The sequence below is a fragment of the Pogona vitticeps genome, chromosome 1, assembly GCF_051106095.1.
Source record: "Pogona vitticeps strain Pit_001003342236 chromosome 1, PviZW2.1, whole genome shotgun sequence".
Taxonomy (NCBI): Eukaryota; Metazoa; Chordata; class Lepidosauria; order Squamata; family Agamidae; genus Pogona; species Pogona vitticeps.
The window spans coordinates 262,643,332-262,664,048 of record NC_135783.1 but is presented as its reverse complement, the minus strand read 5'-3'; the positions used below and the strand labels follow the sequence as shown (position 1 = coordinate 262,664,048).

The window sequence follows — 20,717 nt, the reverse complement described above, 5'->3', positions numbered from 1 at the left end:
GTTAATTGGTTCCAAAAAAATCAACGTTGTGTGAAACATCGTTCTGTGAAACACCATTTCCCATAGGAATGAATTGAAAACCGGTTAATACGTTCCAATTGGAATGGATTGCCATCGCGGAGTGAAAATCCCCATAGGAAGCATCGCTGTGTGAAACAATGTTTCCTTCATTGGAATGTATTGAAGCCGACTCAATACATTTCAATGTCTTTGTGAAGTCCTTTTTCGCTCCTGTAAAAGTGTCTTACAATGTTTGGAAGCTGTTTTAAATGATTGCAATGGTTAGCCCACCTCCTGAAACGTATGCAAACTGATTTTGGTGTTGTTCTGACACTTCGTTAATTTATGATGATTTTTTGTTTTCTCCATTGGAAACCATTGGATGGTTTGTCTAATGGTTTCCAATGGAGAAAACAAAAAATCATCATAAATTAATGAAGTGTCAGAACAACACCAAAATCAGTTTGCATAGGTTTCAGGAGGTGGGCTAACCATTGCAATCATTTAAAACAGCTTCCAAACATTGTAAGACACTTTTACAGGAGCGAAAAAGAGACATCGTTGTGTGAAAATCCCCCATAGGAAACATCGCTGTGTGAGGCGGCAAATTTAACAGAAAAAGGCATCGTTGTGTGAATTCATCGTTGTGTGAGGCACCCGTTGTGTGAGGCACCACTGCATATGGTTGCAGAGGCAGCGGTTGGGAGTTTGATTCCCCATTATGCCTCCTGCAAAGAGAGCTAGCCTGCGTGGCTTTGACCAAGCTGCACAGTCCCAGCCTCCACCCACCCCCTGCAAACAAGGGAATGGTAAACGATTTCTGAGTATTCTTTACCTGGAAAACCCTGAAAAGGGTTTCCATAAGTTAGAATTGACTTGATGGCACATGAGCACAGATAGTCAAACCAACTACAGGAAGCATATGAGGTTGTAAAAACTGCAACAAACATTTCCAACTTTAAGACTTCAGGCAGTTATGGCACATGTAGCTGTTGTTCAACTTTGGAACTTAATAATTGAATCCATCTATTTTCAACAAATTCACAAAACACTGTTTGCCCATCTGAAGTATTATCAATTTAACAGTAGTATCATTCCAATCACAGTAGTCCAGTTGAATTAACAGGCATTATATAAGCCTTCACTTACCAAACTCCTACTGATTCAATTAATCTTCGCTTGGTTGGGACTAACAAATATGACATTTTTACTTTTAGGCCAGTGTAACACACTACAAAAGAGTATGAAGTGTCACTCAGCAGACAGAATGTTACAATTCAAACTGGGATGCTTAGATGAGTATCTCTAGCAGGTCAACAACTCACACATATCTTATCTGCAGATACACTATCCTCTGGACAGACTGCATCAAGACTCTTGCCTAGAGACAGAGACAAGAAAGGGAATGTTCCGCTCCGCAAGCCATTCCTGTAAACAGTAAAATACAAATGCCACCATATCTTAAAATACACTTTGCATTTGGGTTTTATCCCTGGTCAAAGGCTAATATTTTTTTAAAAAAGAATTTCATTCTCATACGGAAAATTGAGTTCAGAACATTAAAATGGTTCTTGGCCTAAATGCAACTACAAATTCCAATTATGGCAAACTCAATCAAGGAGACTGTTAGAACTGGATTTTACCCATGTAACATTGAGTCCATGGTGTACTCTTGTTTCCCCTGGTTCCTTTGAGGGTGCAGTCCATTTACACAGGGTCAGCAACACAAGTGTGCAGGGTGGGGTCAGTCTCTGCAGAGCACAGTTTTCTTCCCCCAGTGCCTGCCAGTGTGTGGAAACAGTGCTGCAGTTGTGGAAGTGAGAGGCCTGTGTGTGTCTTCCCCCCCCCGGTCCATTTTCTGCACTGTGAAATGGAACCAGGGCTTCTGACCCCATTCCGCTGTCTGCACGTGAAAAGCGCCATGGGCAGACGGAGCATGTCTCCTCCACACGAGACGGGTGTACTAACCATCCACAGGTTAGAGGGCACAATATCTGCCTTGCCCCAGGTACTGGCAACCCACGCTATGCCACTGAATACATCATAAACAAACAAACAAATAAACAGCAGCTAAGGAAGAATACGACTATATATTGAGCCCAGCTCATTCACCACATAGGGGAGTGGCATTCTCATTCTCAAGTCATGGGATTTTTCAAGGCAAACATAGCATAGCAGCAATGCCACAAAACAACTAGGGCACCCTTGAGACTAAGAATGTTGTTTTACTGTAAGCTCTCATGGATTACAAGCCACATTCTCAGGCACATGGAAAACAGCATTTGGGCCACAGCTTTATATAGAGGTTTATGTACAGTATATGTGGTGTGGAAGTGAGCGTGAGACCTACAACAGCAACCACCACCCTCTCTCCCCTTTGTTTAAAAGTGTCAGACAGGACATTTATCTGTGGATTTATCCCAGTGCCTCATAATCAAGCTAAAGCTATGCAAAGTATGTTGCACTTACCAAAAGAAAAAAGGGCAGAATGTAATCTGTATCTACTCCTTTCAGAACCATAAAAAAATGAAGCTAGACTCCAAGAATACATCAAATGCAAAACTTCCACTTTAAAACTCCACTAGACACTTTATTTCTTAAGAGTTCAACTACATTGGAAGGTTACACCACAAAATAAAATGCAATAAAATTTAAGAAGTTCAGAAGACTAGTAAAGGGGGGTTTCCAGAAAGGTGATTCCCCTTGAAAACTTCTGCCTCAACTTATTTTCATTTCTTGTTATTTGCATGACTAAGTTCTCACATGAGAGTTTTTCTGAGGTTACAACTAACTTGCATGAAAGCCTGCAGGCTGTATGAACTGTGACCACAGCAAACAACACTAAGCCCTGTGAACACTCCAGTTGCTTTCAATAAAGCCTAGAATTTAAACCTCCAGATACACAAAAACCTTAATGAATACACAACGAGTACTAATGTTCACTTGGCCCAGTACATTTTGCTGCCTGAAACAAATTACAAGATGGCTCCCCTCTCTACTCCACATGTAAGAGAGCTAAATAGACCAACAAGTAGATTTACACCCCAAAAGGGCAATGGGAAAAAAATCCTCAAAACTTGAAGGCAGCTGGCCAGAAAGCGCAGTCTATGTGGCAATTATCCAATTATCCAAAAGAGGATAATGGCCATGGGGGTCAGGAGGAATGGCTGGGGGTGCTGCTCTCAGCACCTGTCACCTGGGGCCTAATGGGAGGCCCAGCCCTGTTCTTTCTCCCACCTTTTATTAAATGAAAAGTGATCTGTTTATTTGGATGCAATAGCTCAAGCTCTGCCTTCTAAAATTTAGTTGGGCTTGTGATGCTCCTGCATGAGCACAATGCAGGACACACTGTATAAAACATTCCCATGTGAGGGGGCTATAATTTCACATGACGTCACCCATCAAACACTGTTCCCCTCTCCCCCTACCCTGCAGAGCATCTTTTCAGAGGAACAGGGGATTGAGAAGGACCACCATTTGGTCATAAGACCACCTGCTCTGCCTGCTGACAGCCTCAAACGCAACCCTCACCATCTCCCAGTCAGACTGGGAGAGACGCCTGCCTGAAAGCCTGGGTGAGCAGCTGCCAGTCGGTGGAGAAACTAAATGACCAGCAGCCTGATTCCATATAAGGCAGTTCCCTATATCTGAAAAGGCAAGAAGGTCTTGTTCTGTTGACAGAAAACCTGCTACGTGCTTGCAGGAGCCACCCCCAGCATTACAAACTTTTAAAGGCAGCCAACATCCACTTTCTGTGGCAAATTAATGATACTTTGTTCTGTTAGCTCAAGAGGGAGAAAAAGCCAGAAACACTCTCCCTGCCTCCTACCCCATCTCTCCATACAGAGCAGCAGCAGGCAAAGAGCGGCCCTTTCAACTCCCCTTATTCTCCACTAATGGCTACCCTAGCTAGGACTGACACCACCACATGTGTAAAGAGGACTCGGTTTCAAGCCAAAATGCACCTATGCTGTCTTCAGGTTCCCACTAGACAGCGGTTCTCAGTCTCTAACTGCTGATGCCAACAGACCGAATTAAGGGTACCTCACTGGTGGCAGAACCTATTCCACTTCAAATGGTACAGTAGTGTTTAGTTACGCAGTAGGGTGTAGTGGATAGAGAGATGGATTCAGAAGGACTGGGTTCAAATCCCCAATCAGCCATGGAGCCCCACTGGAGGAGTGGAACTGATAAAGTCACTCCTTAAATATCTCACCTTGAAAGACCGCTCAGAGTAACTGTAAGTCAGTTCTGACTTGACTGCACGTAACAACCTAGGTATTTTTACATGTATACCAACTCCTCAACCACTCACAGATCTTTCACCTTTCCTTTCAAATTTCTGCACCTTTGAAGACCAAGTGTCACTCACAAATATCCTAGTGATTAGTTCCGTGAAATACATGGCAAAGAAACTAAAACTGCAATTGAATGCACTGAATTTAATCTATTTTTAATGGTGCCATGTTTTCAGAAAGTTCAAGACCTGTTCAATAGTTACCTTCAGGAAAGAAACCACTGTGCCTTCTCCTTCCTCTGTGGTTTTCCACAAGGCCCCCTCTGTCCACACTAGCTACTTTTCCTTCTCCATCTGACTGCACACAAGGAAAAAGTTCTACTCTCTAGGAAGGAGAACTCTTCACAGCCCATCTCTTACCCAGACAGATTCTGAAAGATACCCTCTGGCATACTCCCAAAACAGAACTAGTTCTCTATATTCAGAAAGGTTCTTTCCATACACTGCTACAATGAAATAATTTCAAGATTGTTATTGAAATAATTTCAAATAATTTCTATGAAATAATTTCTCCCCAAATCGTGAAATTCAGACGAGAGAGGTATAGAGTCAAGAAATGCTCTAACAGAAATTGCCTAATAGAGGTCTGTCAACCCAAAGCTCTTGACAGACTGCCCTTTCTTAAGTACACTGAACAGAAGTGGGAGGTTGTTTTTCCTGCTGTTCTCCCTCTAACAGGAGGCTTGCAGTAATTATAGGCCACAAAAGCGAACCGCTGAAGTACCGTGACAGCTGGCCCCTTGTATCTGGGCAAGTGTCTGTGGTTCCATGACGAAAAACACTACTGTCTGTATAACAAGGTCTGCAACTGAGTGACTGCCTTACAGCAATCCAGCACACAGGTATATTCACTTCAATTATATTTAGCTGACTGGCAATCAAGCATATTTTGTGTGCTCTATAGAGCTACCTCCCCAAATCTAAAACCCTCCATATGTGGCTGACTACATCTGGAAGGCACCAGCTTGGTGGTGACCGCTCTACAATAATAAGAACAATAATAATCTTAGAACTGCAGAGCTGGAAGGGACCCTATGGATAATTGAGCACAGCCCCTATCAAGGAAGCACAGCAGGGAACTGAACTCGCAACCTCGGGCTCTGCAGCTAGATACCTAAATCGCCGAACTATGTAGGGTTATCAACTTGTTCCACTTACTGTTTCCCAGGTGAGATGCAGAAAATCAATCAGCACCAGGTCATGATTTCAGAAATAACATAATGATTTTAAGGAGTGTGTTCTAATTTTCTGGGAAAGTACATCTGTACCATGGTTTGCAGAAATCTTTTAAGTCAATTTTTAAGTAATAACCCAAACACACTTAGAATTATGCTGCTCGTTCCAAGTTCTACCTGTACAAATCTACCTCCCCAACTGTTTGTTCACAAAAAGATGATTTTTCCAGCTCTGCAAAATGGCTTCCCTTCGCAAAATGACTTCCCTCCCTTCGCAAAACAGCTATTTTAAACAGCTGATTAGTGGTTCTTTATGGGCAATCTTCGCTGGACGGTGAGATATTTCCCCACTGGAATGCATTAACCGGTTTTCAATGCATTCCAATGGGTTTTTTCGCATGATGACGATTTCGCTGTACGGTGATTTTAACGGAACAGATTATCATCGTCATGCGGGGCACCACTGTACTTAGGGCAGAAACTGACATGGCACATAACGCACCATCAGTAGAAGAAATCCCTCAAAAGCTGAAATGGAGCTTTTCTCATTTCACAAAATTTGTCAACTAACTTTTTTCATTGTGCGACTGGACTACAGAACTTAAGCTCAGGATCTCAAACACAAGTTCTCAAACACAAAAAAAATGTTTGTGCCTAGAGCATGAAGAGGGTGGGGACAGAACATCCCTGGTTGCAAAACATTATAAAGGCTACCAAGAGCCTCAGACAACAGTGGGCAATACACTGCTCCCCTCCTTTACTGCCAAACTTAAGAGGTTTTAGTGATTTAGGCCTCTGGCTGTGGAACCACAGATTGGGAGTTCAATTCCCCCCCTGGGCCTCCTTGACACGGTCTGGCCTTGATGATCCATAGGGTCCCTTCCAGCTCGGCAGTTCTAAAATGATGATGTTCCATTACATCCTGATGAAAGCCAGGGGGCGGGGGAGGAAGAGAGAATCTGTGGAACTCCCAATGTCATATAATTTATTTTATTTTATTTATTTATTTGATTTATATCCCGCCCATCTGATTAATCTATACCACTCTGAGCCAACAGGGGCTACATCTAGGGGTTATGGGAGTTCTAATGTATTATGTTAAGACCAGTCCTGCTTTGCTCCTTTTTAAATCAGCACTCATAAAACAATTCTGATGCATCCTATGGTAGTATCCATTAATCAGGCACAGGGTACAAGCCGAAACTGCACCACTAATATTTTCAGTTAAGTTTCATAAAATGTTTTAAAACCACTTCCTTTACCCTATCACACTAAATCTACCCCTCCATCAACACACAAAAACATTTCAAAACAAACTACTTTGAAAAATCCCTGTGAGCAGGCAGGTCCAACTGTTTTACGATAAGAGTCGCCAACAGTCATTCGCATTTGAAGAGATCACTGCTGAGGTTATCAGCCAAGACATCTTAAAAATACAGACAAAACTATTTAATTACTTACCTACAAAAAGATTAAAAAGACCAAAAAAATTACACTAAACCTGTCGTGCTAAATTATACCACTGGTTCAAGAAGATTAGGCCTCCAAACTCAGGAAATTACCCCAAAGAGGTCATGCAATGAGCTCCTCATTTTCACACAAGGTGCCTACACAGGTCCCTTTTCCATGGACCTTTTCCCACTGATACTAACTACGAAACCGTCTACAAAAGATTACTGGCCATGAACTTGGGAAAAAATTTTCACTACACTCCCCAGCCACCCTGGCCATTAGCTATTTTGGTTGAGGGATTCTCAGTTACTCTGAGAATGATTACAAAAATGGTAAAAGCTATTTTAGGATACATCAACAGAAGTATAGTCTTCAAATCCTATGAGGTATTAGTTTCCCTCTAGTCAGCACTGGTTAGGCCTTACCTTGAGTACTGTGTCCAGTTCTGGACACTGCATTTCAAGAAGGATGCCAACAAATTGGAACAAGTTCAGAGGAGGACAACAAGGATGATCAGGGGACTGAAAGCCAAGCCCTATGAGGAAAGCCTGGAAGAACTGGGCATGTTTAGCCTTGAGAAAGGAAGACTGAGAGAAGATATGATAGTACAGTACTTTTCAAATACTTGAAGGGCAGCCATACTGGGGGGGGGGGCTGGATCTGTTCTGAATCATCCCAGAATGCAGGACACGTAATAGCAGGCTCAAGCTACAGGAAGCCAGATTTAGGTTGACTATCAGGAAAAACTTCTTAACTATAACAGCAGTATGACTATGGAACCAATTACCTCAGAAGGTGGTGAGCACTCCAACTCTGGAGGCATTTGAAAGCAAATTGGGACAACCATCTGTCATATCTTCTTTGATTTGCATTATCTGCTATGCTGGCTAGCCAGTCGTACAACATGAGGAGGAAAGTATAGAGGGAATATGCTACGTTTCTTGATAAAATCATATAAGTGATGTTGTAAAGGAATTATTATTATTATTATTAATTATTATTATTATTATTATTATTATTATTATTATTATTATTATTATTATTATCATCATCATCATCATCATCATCATCATCATCATCATCATCATCATCATCATCCTCCTCCTCCTCTATCTCTGGTGGGAGGGGGAACCTAGGATCGTTAGTGGTTCATCACTGAGATAGACTTACACATACAGCATATGTTATTTATCATTTGTTAAAGTTCTATTTATTGTTAAAGAGTGCTACTCCTGTCCTCTGAAGATGCCGGCCACAGAGACTGGCGAAACGTTAGGAAGAACCTTCAGAACACGGCCCAAAAGCCCGAAAAACTCACAACCACCATTCTATTTATCTATTTACCTTATGAGACCATTCAGTTTAAATGAATAAAAAAATTGTCTGCAGCTACAAAAATGGCAAGGCAGCAGGCCTGGATGATATCTACAAAGGAGAGATAAAATATTAGGGAACAGTGATATAAAAGTCTTTATTTCTTAAATAATTGTTTTGATTCTCTCAGGATTCCAAAAATTTGGAAAAAGTCACAAGTGACGACTGTTCTGAAACCTGGTAACAAGCCAACAAATCCGAAATATTTCAGGTCAATATCACCCATAAAAAGTCCTGGAAAGAAGTATTCTTAACTGTCAAATAAATAATAAAAGTAGTAGAACTACCCCCATTCCACGACAGTTTAGACTTCTACATTTAATACAACTTATTGAGGAGAACTTTGGAACTAGGAAGATCCACAGGGGTAGCCTTTTTTTTTTTTGACCTCTCAGCGACCTATGACAATGTTCACTATCAAGCACTATTGCAAAAAAAAAAAAGAAAATCTCTAATCTAACCAGGCATTATAAGCTAACTAAAAAAATAGCAGCCCTTTTTTGCAAGATCACAGTTTTTCATTCACTTTCAAGGACAATGTAGTCTATAGATAACCCAAAATAAATGTCTACCCCAGTGGTTCCCAACCTTAGGTAACCCATGTGTGCTTGGACTGTAATTCCCAGAAGCCTTCACCACCAGATGTGCTGGCTGGAGTCTCTGAGACTTGCAGTCCAAAAACACCTGGATAACCTGATGTTGGGAATTGGCAGTGTACTGGGTTCTATTTTGTTTATCATTCACACCAACAACCAACTACTTCCTCGAGGCATCAAAATGTTTTATTTATGCCGATGATCCTTCACTTGTGACTGAGCAACAAATGTGAGATTATCAGACAGCTTTCAGATGAACATCAGATCAACAACCCTAACACATACAGTAAAAAAAAAAAACTCAGAGCATATTATGACAGACACCAACTTAAAACCAACCCAGATAAACTCAATAAAAGGCACATATCTATCTGAGAAATAAACAGGCATCTTCAAAACTTCTGGTTACCTGAAAGAGTCATCAACCAGAATATTGTTTTGCCCCCAAATCTAACTGTTACTTTCAATTGTACACTGACCGATAAGAAACACTGCCAAAATAAGAAGCAAAAGGGCTCTGCAAGAAACATAATTCTTTGAAAGCTATTGAGAATTAGTTGGGGAAGAAAACCACAAACACTAAAAACTACAGCTTTGGCCATATGCTACTCTGCAGGTGAATATGCCACCCTGCTCTAATGCAGTTCAACTCATGCAAAATAGGTAGACGTAGTACTGAATGAAAGCTTCAGAATCATAACTGGATGCTTGAAGCCAGCCCTTATTGAAAAAAATCAACTATCTAGCAGGCATTGCACCAAGTGACATAAGGAGAGAGGTAATAACTAACAGTGAAAGATTCAGTGTCAACATCAAATGTGCTTTCAATCGTCTACCATCCCATCTCTCCCAGATTAAAGAGAGAGAGAGAAAAGTTTCTTCAGAACAGCTGTGAATCCTGAAAAAACAGCAGAGAATGGCTGGACTATAATGTGGAAAGAAAGGACTACCCACCTCTTATAAAAGGGTAGAAATCCAGGAAAGCCTACCCGCTGGTCATATACTTAAAAGTCACCTAATAGGATACAGACTGGCATTGACAGAATCAATGTCACTGGGCTACAACTCTTATGACGCTTAGCCGGCCATGACCCCATTTGCAAGTTGCAGTCCAGTAACGTATGGAGGCTTAGGCACTGCTCACCTCTGTACCACAAGATTCCTGTTGGTGAAGAGTGAACCACCCATCAATCTTCAATGGTGTTCGCCTATGCTTGCTTTCATCCCCAAGGATAGTCATAGATTTTCTTCCATTAAGTAAACAGTGACTGCTCATTTCTATCTACTTTTCTCCACTCAAAGGACTCAAGTGGGCTTATAAAATATATAAAGACACAAGCAGCTAAAAAGTACAATGAAGAAAACATACAAAGCAAGAAAACAGGTTTCATATTAAAATAACAATTAAACAAAAGCAATAATTATTGCTTGTTTGCCAGTTGAGTTTTTTATTGATTTCTTTGATGGCTGCTTTATTTATCACAGGTGGTATTTGTTTCTTACTATATTTATGATTTGTTTTATTTTACTTTGTTTCACTCTTGGTGTAAGCTGCTCAGAGTAGTGTTTATTACTAACTGGTACAGTATGCAAGTTTGATAGATAGATAGATAGATAGATAGATAGATAGATAGATAGATAGAGAGAGAGAGAGAGAGAGAGAGAGAGAGAGAGAGAGAGAGAGAGAGAGAGAGAGAGAGAGAGAGAGAGAGAGAGAGAGAGATGAGGGGCCCATAGGGAAATAAGATGGCACCTAACATTCATATTTGATGTGTCTACAAGGCAACCTCACATCCAAAAATATATTTAGAACATAATAACCCTATTATTTTCATTCTTTCAATGCTGCATATTTGATAGTTTTTTTAAAACCTAAGAAATGTGTTCTGTTCTTCTCAATATCTCATGCAGGTTTACACATTTATATTAGCAGCTGCTTCAGAAATAGAATGAACAGATTTTCATACCAACAGTCTACGCTGGATTGTGCCAGTGCATCAGTAATGATCACAGTCCAAGTAATATATCAGAACTGGCAAAAATGCATGCTTTTTTTTAAATGCCTTCCATGCACTTTGGATGAGCTTATACCTGGCAAAGGCAGATTCGGTACAGGTGGTGTGTTACCCAAAATTATGGATATGTTCCACAGCGATAAACCATGTCTTTTTCTTTCGTTCCTTTTCTGCATGCCATATAAAAAAGCATGCAACAAAACATCTGCAACTGTGTTCGTGCACGGACATACTGTATATAAATATGTACATAATGCATATACAGTAGCACATAACATATACATTTCATATGATCAACAGCTACCCTTCAACTTGCATTTAAGAGAGGTAAAAAGCAAGCAACTGTTAATTTCAAAAAAGAGAAGAAAAAACCAAAAGTAGTAACAATGGAGCCACTAAGCTCCATTTCTTTTCAGCACAGAACCCCAGAAATGTTAAGAGGGTTAAGTGGGAAGAGAATGCTGAGTATATGGTGACAGGCCAGGGTGTGACAGCTGGGGAAGCGCTCTGTAGCAGCTGCTGCACACATTCTGTGGCACAACTGGGAACACAAAGCAACTTATTTCTACCTTCTTCCAGGCTAAGGCCAACAGTTTATTCAGATTACTTTTCCAAGCAATTTGCTGGGATTTGGGCATTCAATAAGTTCAGCAGCTAGCTGCATCTTTAAGCCGCTATGCATTTGGACCCTTCAAATTGAAATAGCTAACCTTATCTTAGCATCATTTGATTTCAGAATTCCCCCAGAATCTTGGTAACAGGAACACTTTTCCTTGAATCAAAACAGGAGATATGCTCCATTCAGAGGGAGGGGGAGTAAATTTAAGATTTACCTGCCTTCATAGCAATCTAATCATGCTTCCTTGTGAGTCACTAATATGGGTGCCTTCTGTACTTCCTTATTGCAACAAGACTAGATCAGAAGAGCAGATCTTGCAGCCAAAACACAGCAGGCAATCATCATCAAGGCTGGACAAGATAAACTTGCAGGAAGATGTAATGATGCAATTCTAAACATATTTATCCAGTGTGCTTTCAATAGGACTTACTTCTCATGTAAATAGTGGGCCACATCCTTGCTTTGTCATGATAGGTTAGCAAACACTACTAGATTGATGCTAACACAAACGAACGAACGAACAAACCAAGAAAATGATCTCACAAGGTATCAGTGTGCCCGGTTTCAGAATTGCTAGTTTTACTAGTATTGAAGGATTTATACAACTTCAGAATATTCTTGACTCCATAACGAACAAATACAAAATCAAAGCTTGTAAACTACAACAGCCATGGCAAATATCTACCACGGTGAAACGTTAAGACTGCATTCTGCGGACCAAAAGGAATTGCTAATCTTCATAGCAGTACAAGCAGGTCAAACACAATTGATGAGAAGCATTGTGCAAGTCTTGTGCGAAAGACAAGTCCTCAAATGTGATTCATTAATATGCCCAACCGCATAACTGTCTCCATAAAAATCAAGATCTACTACAATTAATGACTGCAGGAAAGCAATATAGACTATACCTGGGTTCACACATAATACTAACCAGGCTGTGGTCTATAATACTGTGCCTGTGATTGTGTCCAAATCCATATACAGAAACACACCATGGTTTCTGAGCCAGGCATGAAATACAATTAGAAACCATGAATTGTTGCTGACTTACTACTTTATCTTATTTAAACCACAACTTGTCACTGTATATTAACCCAGAAATGTGGTTTATCCCTGGAGTGTTTCCCTAGCTGGCCATCCTAAAACAGGAGATGATGACAGATGGGAAAGAAACAGAGCAGAAATAGGAAAAACAAAGGCATGTTCACAGGACTATTCATGGTTTAAGCAACAAACCATATCTAACATAAACCATGGATTAGGGTGATGTATGAAAACAAATCAAGGATTAGTGAAAACAGTGTATATATTGTAACAGCTAAACATGAAAGACAAAGACAGACAGTACTCCTAACTCTATATTTACAGCGACTTTCCCCATCATCAACCAAACAAAAACATGTTCGAAACTGTCTCACTTACAAAGATGTAAAATTCACAATTCATATTTTATCTCAGTTATTTTTCATTTTGTATGTTCTGTTTTGTTATCTCCCTACTGCTTTTTTTTAAAAAAAAAAACAAGTCAACAGTAAGTACACTGACATCACCTTCATTAGAAAGAAGAGGGGACTTTGATCTAATACATCCACAGCACACTGGAAGGTAGAGAGTGGAAGTACTAATGTACGCACAGCAGCACATTTTTACCTGCAATTATTGCAAAACCTCAGATCCTAAAAGCACATGTACAAGCAAGACATATTTTCTCCCAATGTTGAGTATCTCTTATAGAGTCAGGAGACGCAATGTGGACACAGACAGTGCTTCATAAATGCCAGGCTTTATGGCCTACTGGGGAATTTCACACAATTAATTCATTCTTGTCTTCCCTCCAGAAAGATGACAGTGGCTCTCCCCTCCCTCCCCTCCCAGTTATTCTTGTTCTAGAGAGGAACTTGGATCTGTTTGTATAGTTGTAATAACTTAACCTAGCCCTCCAGAGACCCTGGCTTACTGCTATAACTAAGTGAATGTTTACAGAGTTGGAACATCAATGCTGAAAGGTCTTTTTACTTTGACAATGAGTGGATTGTGGAAGCATTTGGCACAATTAAGGATGCTACTAACACACACACATTATGATCTGGCTTGCTCTGCCATCACTAACTGCAAAAGAAGAGCAAACTCTCTCGGGCTTATAAACCATAGAAAAGGGCACAGCACCACTGCATTTGTTCATCTTGTATCACAGCAACAGGAACACACACAACTTTCATATGTACCTTGTGCTACTGAACTGAAATGTCACAGACGTAGCATACATTTATCTCTACACCAGCACAAATTTTAGGGGATTGGGAAGACACAGAAAGCCCAACAATCCAAGTAGTTGAACTTTTTGGGTTTCCTCCATCCTCTGATCTTTGTACCATTATATCTGATTATGAATTGTGCAGAACTCCAAAGCACCTTTATGCATTAACACTTCAGTTATCCCAGCAAAAGGTCTTATCCAACTCTATATTTTGCCTTTTTTCTCCCTCCTGGAGTACAGTGCTACTTTGTTTTTTCCTATGGGCTTAGATCTAGAGGAAACTTCTTCTGTTTATTGCTATCTAACTGGCTAAAGCAAATAAGTAAGTGTAGTAAACCTGCAGGCTGGCAGAGCCAGAGATGGGAAATTTAACCCTAGGCCTCCTTGACAGGGAGTGGATTTGATGATCCAGAGTTCCTTCCAGCTCTGCAGTTCTAAGATTCTAACAGAATACAGAAATACTTAATATCTTCCTTATTTCTACCCGGAAAGCAAATCCGAGTGCCCTTGAGACAATCTGTCCACGTGAAATTAGTATAATAAGTAGCATCAGATCACCCACTTAAGGAATTTAAAGTCAATCGAAACCAGCATGAGGAACTCATCCAGCAACTAGGTCCAGCTCTGATCCTGTGAAATCAAATATATCTTGATATCTGCAGGCAGGCAGATTAGAAATGTGAATGGAACAGCAACAGCTCAAGCATACCATCCCAAAATTCACATATCTATACACATAACACAGGAAAAGCAAGCAGATGGTACTGGACATTTTCCTTGGACTACTGAAAGCATATGCTTTCAAAACATTGCAAAACTGAGCAAAAAAAAAAACTAGTGAAGGAAGGCAGGTAGGCTGCTATGACCTACTTCTCACAGACAGCACATGGGGTAGCAGTCAACCTGTTTCTGAAACGTGCCACCTCAGATGCAGCCAGGGTTTGCAGGAGTGAATGTTTCAACACATTAAAAAAATATCCCTTCACAAGGAAAGCTACATCTGTGGCGGAGGCTGGTGATTCTAACCTAACCTCTTCCCTCCACAGAACCTGCCAGTGTTCTCTGTCAATGAGTAATCCATCATATAATCACATTTGCTGCATGAAATGGTGCAGGCAGGTTTACCAACAACACAAGTGGTGGTAAGAGCTAGCTTCTCCCTCTTTTATTACCTGAAGCCAAAACACGCCCAAAATTCTTAGCTTATTCCCTTATACTACAGTTCACAGCTTCATTTTTTAGTTTCCAGGCACAGGAAACCAAACTACATTTGCCACTCTTGAATACAGCAAGTAAAAAGTTGCTAGACAAATTGGGCTCTTGTGTAACCATGCCACAGATGCTGTTTCACTTGCTTTCTCTTATGAGCAAAAACTGGCTGCTGTCTCCAGCATTATGGGGCTACTTAAAATGGGAGATCAGCATTGCCACTTGACGTGGAAACAATAACTGAGGCTATTTAAACACAGGTTACCTCAGGTTCTATAAAGCAAGGTAGGAAACGACTGCTACTGCAAAGAAGAATTACACAAGGTAATGTAGGTGCTTCCTCCCAGACAGGACGCATCAGGAGCTGACCTTGTGCAGACCCCCCTAAATGGGTAAAAGAGGATTTCTGCTTTAGAAGCTCCCCCTAATCACAAGTGAAAAAGAGCAAGGAGCTGCACAGGTAACATTTATTTTCACCCTTCCTCACATGTTACAGGAAGATCCAGACCTAAATTTGTCTCTTGAAGTACCTACAGTAATGTTTCCCAACCTTGGGTTTCCAGATCTTCTTGGACCACCACTCCTAAAAATCCTGGCCAGCACAGCTAGTGGTGAAGGCTTCAAGGAGCTTTAGTTCAACAATATCTAAGAGTCACTGAATAAATAGGATGTAGCACTGAGAGTGTTTGCTTCTGTTTGTACATACAGTATTTTGTATTGTTCTATAAGTGGTGCCTCGCTAGACGATGATAATCCATTCCACTGAAATCACTGTTTAGTGAAATCATTGTCTAGCAAAAAGCATTTCCCTATTGGAATTCATTGAAACCTGTTTAATGCGTTTCAATGGGGAAGAATCATTGTTGTCTAGCGAAGATCAACCATAGAAAAGCTACTTTGTGAACTGCAAATCAGCTGTTTAAATCGCTGTCTTGCGAAGCTTAGGTCAAGAAAACACCTGTTTGCGAGCATGGAGGAAGCTGTCAAAATCAAAACAGGGACCAAACATTGTCCAGCGAAGTTCCCCCATAGGAATCACTGTTTTGCGAATTGCTACTGCGATCGCAAAAAGCCAATGTCTCGCAAAAAACCTGTCATGTGGGGCAACTGTCTAGTGAGGCACCACTGTACATATTCTTCTGCACTGTCCACCTGGGCACAATGTATTTCTTGATGTAACCCCCTTTTTTGGAATAAAATGCTGCATCACAGATCTTCTAACAAAAGTGAGTGTCCTCAGCATTTCACAGATTGTATTAGTGTGCTTTAGTTCAGTGCCCTCACAAATCTTCACCATTTCTCAGAATCCATTTTCTTATATATAGGAAGTGAAATATCCAAACTGAGAACAACCTTATATTTTGTAAGGATAGATATACATTTTAGACATTAATGTTCTTGCGTTGCTGCTGATCACTCCAAGCCAAATCAGTTAAACAAATATGAGCATTCATTGCTCATCGAAAATGGGAAGGAGAACTTTCTTTTTTATATATTTATGCACACCCAAGTCCTTCTCTTTCCTGACAGGAAATGAACTTTAAACAAACTGATTAACAGTTCTGTGACTCTTCTGTTGGCTTTATGCCACTACTACTGAAGGAAGCCAAGCCAGGGTGGTGTAGTGGATAGAGTAACAAACTAAGACTCAATAACCCTGAGTTCAAATCGCCACTTGGCCATGGAAATTCAGTTTTTTTGGGGCTGCCACTGCTAATCCCTTGCTCTCCACTCACCTCCACCTAAAGATGCCTAGTGTGTGTAAAGATCAGAGTAAAATGACACACACACACACATCCCTCTGCATTCTTGCCTCACTGGGGTAGGAAGACCATGCCATAAACCTACAAGGCCTCTAGCTCACAAAAGCTTCAATCATTTTAGATCATTACTCAACAGTGCCACCGAACTCTGTTTTTGCAACATCGCTCACAGTCACCCCACTGGGTTTTGACACTACAGAGCACATACAGCCATTGTCAGCAGCATCCAGACACCACCATCTATAGAAAACATACAAAGTCTCAATGGTGGTTCAGTCGTGCAGGGATGAACTAATTATCTTCATCCACTGGCAACGATCCACCAATAGGCCTAACAAAATAGGATTACAATTATGCTAACTCCAGCCTTTCAGAGAAGGCAAGCTATTCAAGATCCTTGCCACTATGTAATAAACAGCAGAAGACAGCAGACATTCACACTGATAAACAAATCCAACATTATGTGTTCATAGCCTTAAACAGTCCTTTAACTCAAAGGAAGACTCAGATGTAAATAGATACTTTTATGACTCCACTTTGGCTTTCATTTTCAGTTCTATTAGTGTGGCATCCAAAAGGGGGGGAGGTAGGAGAAGGAGAGGGAGGGAGAGGGGGGAGAGAGAAAGAGAGCGCAAGAAGTGAGCAAGAATACAAGAATGGTCAGATGCATTTAAAGGTGGTATCATTCTATACCTTACTCAGAAGCAAGTACCACTGGGTTCAGTTGTAATTGCCTCTCAAAACAGTTTGAACAAGCTTGTAATTTCATAAGGAAGCAGCAGTCTACAGAATCTGGAATAAACAGCTACAAATGAATTTGGGGATATCTTAGACAAGATCTGCAAAATGACCAACAATTGAATGTTATATCCTACAGCAGAATAAGGCAATGCCACCTACTCAATTTCAACTTCTCTTTTTAACAGGGTTCTGGAATTGTTCTTTCACATGACAATCAAGCATATGTACATATTGTCACTGAAATGTTAACAGTTGTAACAAACTGGCACTCCATTTTTCTATAAAGGTCGCATCCAGATTCGTGGGTTTTTTTTCCCCTGTTCAGACCATGTACCGCTCTCAGCCTTCACCCAATAAATACCTTTGAAGAACTGTGGTTGATTTTCACAGAAAGCTTTCTCAACACACACACAGAGCACAATCAAGCAGATACAGAAAAACAAAGGAGGCTTTTGACTGTATGTTTTCTCCACTAAATGCCAACACTCTTATACACAACAGATAGTTATCAAGCGCTCAAAAGCGTACACAGCGAAGACTCCCTATAACAGAGGTTAACCAGGGAAAGAATTACAACACAAGCCTTCTGCCCACTCTCAGTGTCAGGAGCAGAATGTAAGAGGGAGTAGAATTTTAACCGATTGAATCTGCCTGGAAGAATTCTGTTTCTTCAAATAGAGTGCAAGTAAAAAAAAATAAAAAAATAAACTAATATTTTCATATTTTATGTTGATGTTATTTTTAAAAATCAAACGCCTCCCAACAGATACCTGCAGCATATCTGATATACAGAAGGTATGCACATATAGCTGCATACGCTGCTTTCAGGCATCAGCTAAAAGGGCCGACCTGTTGCAACCAAGATTCCTAGAAAACCCAGGATTTCATCCCAGCTAATACTTCTCGCCCCGAAGGCACGAAAAGCTTAGGCGCGCCCACGTTTTCACACTTGCCCCGCCAATCGCGAGCAGGCGGCCTCAGAAGGAAAACTCGACCAAGCTCAAGGAGGCTTCCTCCGGAGCAAACGTTGCAAAGGCTTGCAGCTCAAAACAGAACGGCGGCGACGCCCGGTTGTGTGTGCGTGTGTGTGTGTGTTTTGTGTGTATGTGTTGTGGGGGGGGGATTTGTAAGGAGGCGAGTGAACTTTCTGTTAAATCAAGGTCGTCCCACAGCGGCTCAGGATACAATGGGTTTCAAGCGTCTCGTGTCGCAGCCACCGCTTTGCCGCTCGAATCCTCCAGGGAAGGCAGCCCCCCCCAAAAAAAACCGAGAGGGGATCCTCTGGGTACGGGGTCCTTCGCGGTACCCCCACCCACCCACCGACCCAAGCATCGGAGGCAAAACGAGCAGCAGCCCCTCCCTCTCCTTCCTTCCCCCGCAACGGAGCTCCAAGATGAAGCCAAGGCTTCGGGACCCTCTCCCCACAAAAGTGAGGGGGGGAGAAGGAAGATAGATCTACACACCTCCCAGCCCGGCCTCCTCCGATCCAAGAGGGAGAGAAACTCCCGCGGCTACCCCTCCCAGGAAGGGGGGGGGGGTCGGGCAGCTTTCGCCCGTGGGGTGGCGCCACCCCAACCCACCCCACCCCTCGATCTAGGCGGCGAGGCCAGCCGCGAAGCCCGGGGGGCGGGCGGGTCTGCCCGCCCGGCGGAGCAGCCTGCTGCTGCCCCACCCTCGGCGAGCCCGCCGCTGCCGCCGCCGGAGGAGCGGGCCCCTCACCTGGATGAACTGGATGGTGAGCGCCGACTTGCCCACGCCGCCGCCGCCCACCACCACCAGCCGGTACTTTTCCTGCCCCGGGCCGTCCCTGCAGCCCGCGGCCATCGAGGAAGAGCCCAGGCCAGGCCAGGCCAGGCGAACGAGGCGCACCGCTGCCGGATCCGCGGCTCCCTCCCCGGCTGGCCGGCCAAGGGGCTGCTCGCCGCTGCCACCGCCACAGGCCCGGGCCGCTCGGGGCGCGGCGCTTCCCAGGGAGGCGCGGCCGCGGCGCGAAGAACGGAGCTCCCCCGCGCCTCGACCCAGCCCTCCTCCTCCTGCGCGCGGCGACGGCGGCGGCGGCGGCCAGCAGAGTGGAAGCCCCAGGCAGCGCCACTCCGGCTACAAATGGCCGTCGAGAGGAGGGGGCGGGGGCGGCGTATGCAAATGTGTGTGAATATGCATCAGCGGGGCGGGGATTGCTCTCCGAGTGGAGGCGCGCCTGGCGAAAGCGGGCTTGTTTACACGGGGAAGGGGGGAGAGAGGCGAGGCTGGCGGCCTCACGCGGGGTCGGAGCGCAGCCTTTCCAGAGGATGCTCCGTGTCGCTGAACTTTAAAAATGCTGCCAGGAAACCACAAGTCGCTCCCTCGCACCATGACTTTGTTTCAAAATCCACTTACAGAACTTTCGCAGGGAAATGCCGCAGCCTGAGCAGGCGATCCACGCCTTCTGTCGTCGAATCAGCTGTACTGATCCGGAGCGACTATGCCAGTCTTGGCCGTGCCGCACGTGTCCATCAGAGTCATTTTAAGCCCATTGAGGTTGATGGATTTCAGCGGGTCGGTTCCTCTGTTGCACAAGAAGATGATAAACAGGAGTAAAATTCCCTCTCTTTATATGGTTTGTGTTGTCAGCATAGGCGTGCGGGTAGAGTTGGCCTCTGGATCTGTGGCAGGGTTTACTCCTTCTGTCTGTGTTTCTGTCTTGTGGTCCATTGTGTGTATTTGCTTGAGTTTGTGGGGTTTTCTGTAGGCAAGTATGAATCTCCCGCAAAGGGCTTTGGAGAGTGAGGTGTTCTTGTCAAGGATGGGCTATAGACCGTTAAAGATAATTACAGGACCTAACAATGCCACACACAATATCAAAGACAATTTCAGTTGCTCCTCAGCTAATGTGATCCATGACAGTGGTCCCTAACCTTTTTGACACCAGGGACCAGTTTAGTTGAAGACCATTCTCCCAAGGAGGGGACGGTACTTGTTATGCAGTAGGTTGTTGGCAATGCATTGGGAGGTGGCTTTGCTTTTCCCTTGCCTGTGTCATTCCTCTCAAGCAGGCCATGCCATCCTGTTTGTTGCTTCAGACCAACCAATCAGATAAACATCTAGCCTTTTGCCAGCCCTTAGTTGGTATGGAGGAGCAAAGGAAAAAGAGAAGGGGGGAGGCAGAGTAGGAGGTAGGGGCTGCATCGCCCACCAGGTCTTCTCCTGCAAGCGAGCCCTTCTCTCTCATCAGAAGACTCA

General features: G+C 42.8%; 1 protein-coding gene across 1 annotated transcript in view; it reads right to left on the bottom strand.

Moving 5' to 3' along the window:
• RRAS2 (RAS related 2) overlaps positions 1–19,595 on the bottom strand; it is a 49,373-nt gene extending 29,778 nt beyond the window's left edge. Inside the window, exon 1 of the mRNA XM_072985725.2 lies at positions 19,218–19,595. Coding sequence (XP_072841826.1) covers positions 19,218–19,322 — 105 coding nt within the window. The 5' untranslated portion in view covers positions 19,323–19,595. The remainder of the gene's footprint in view (positions 1–19,217) is intronic.
• Between the last annotated feature and the right edge of the window lie 1,122 nt (positions 19,596–20,717).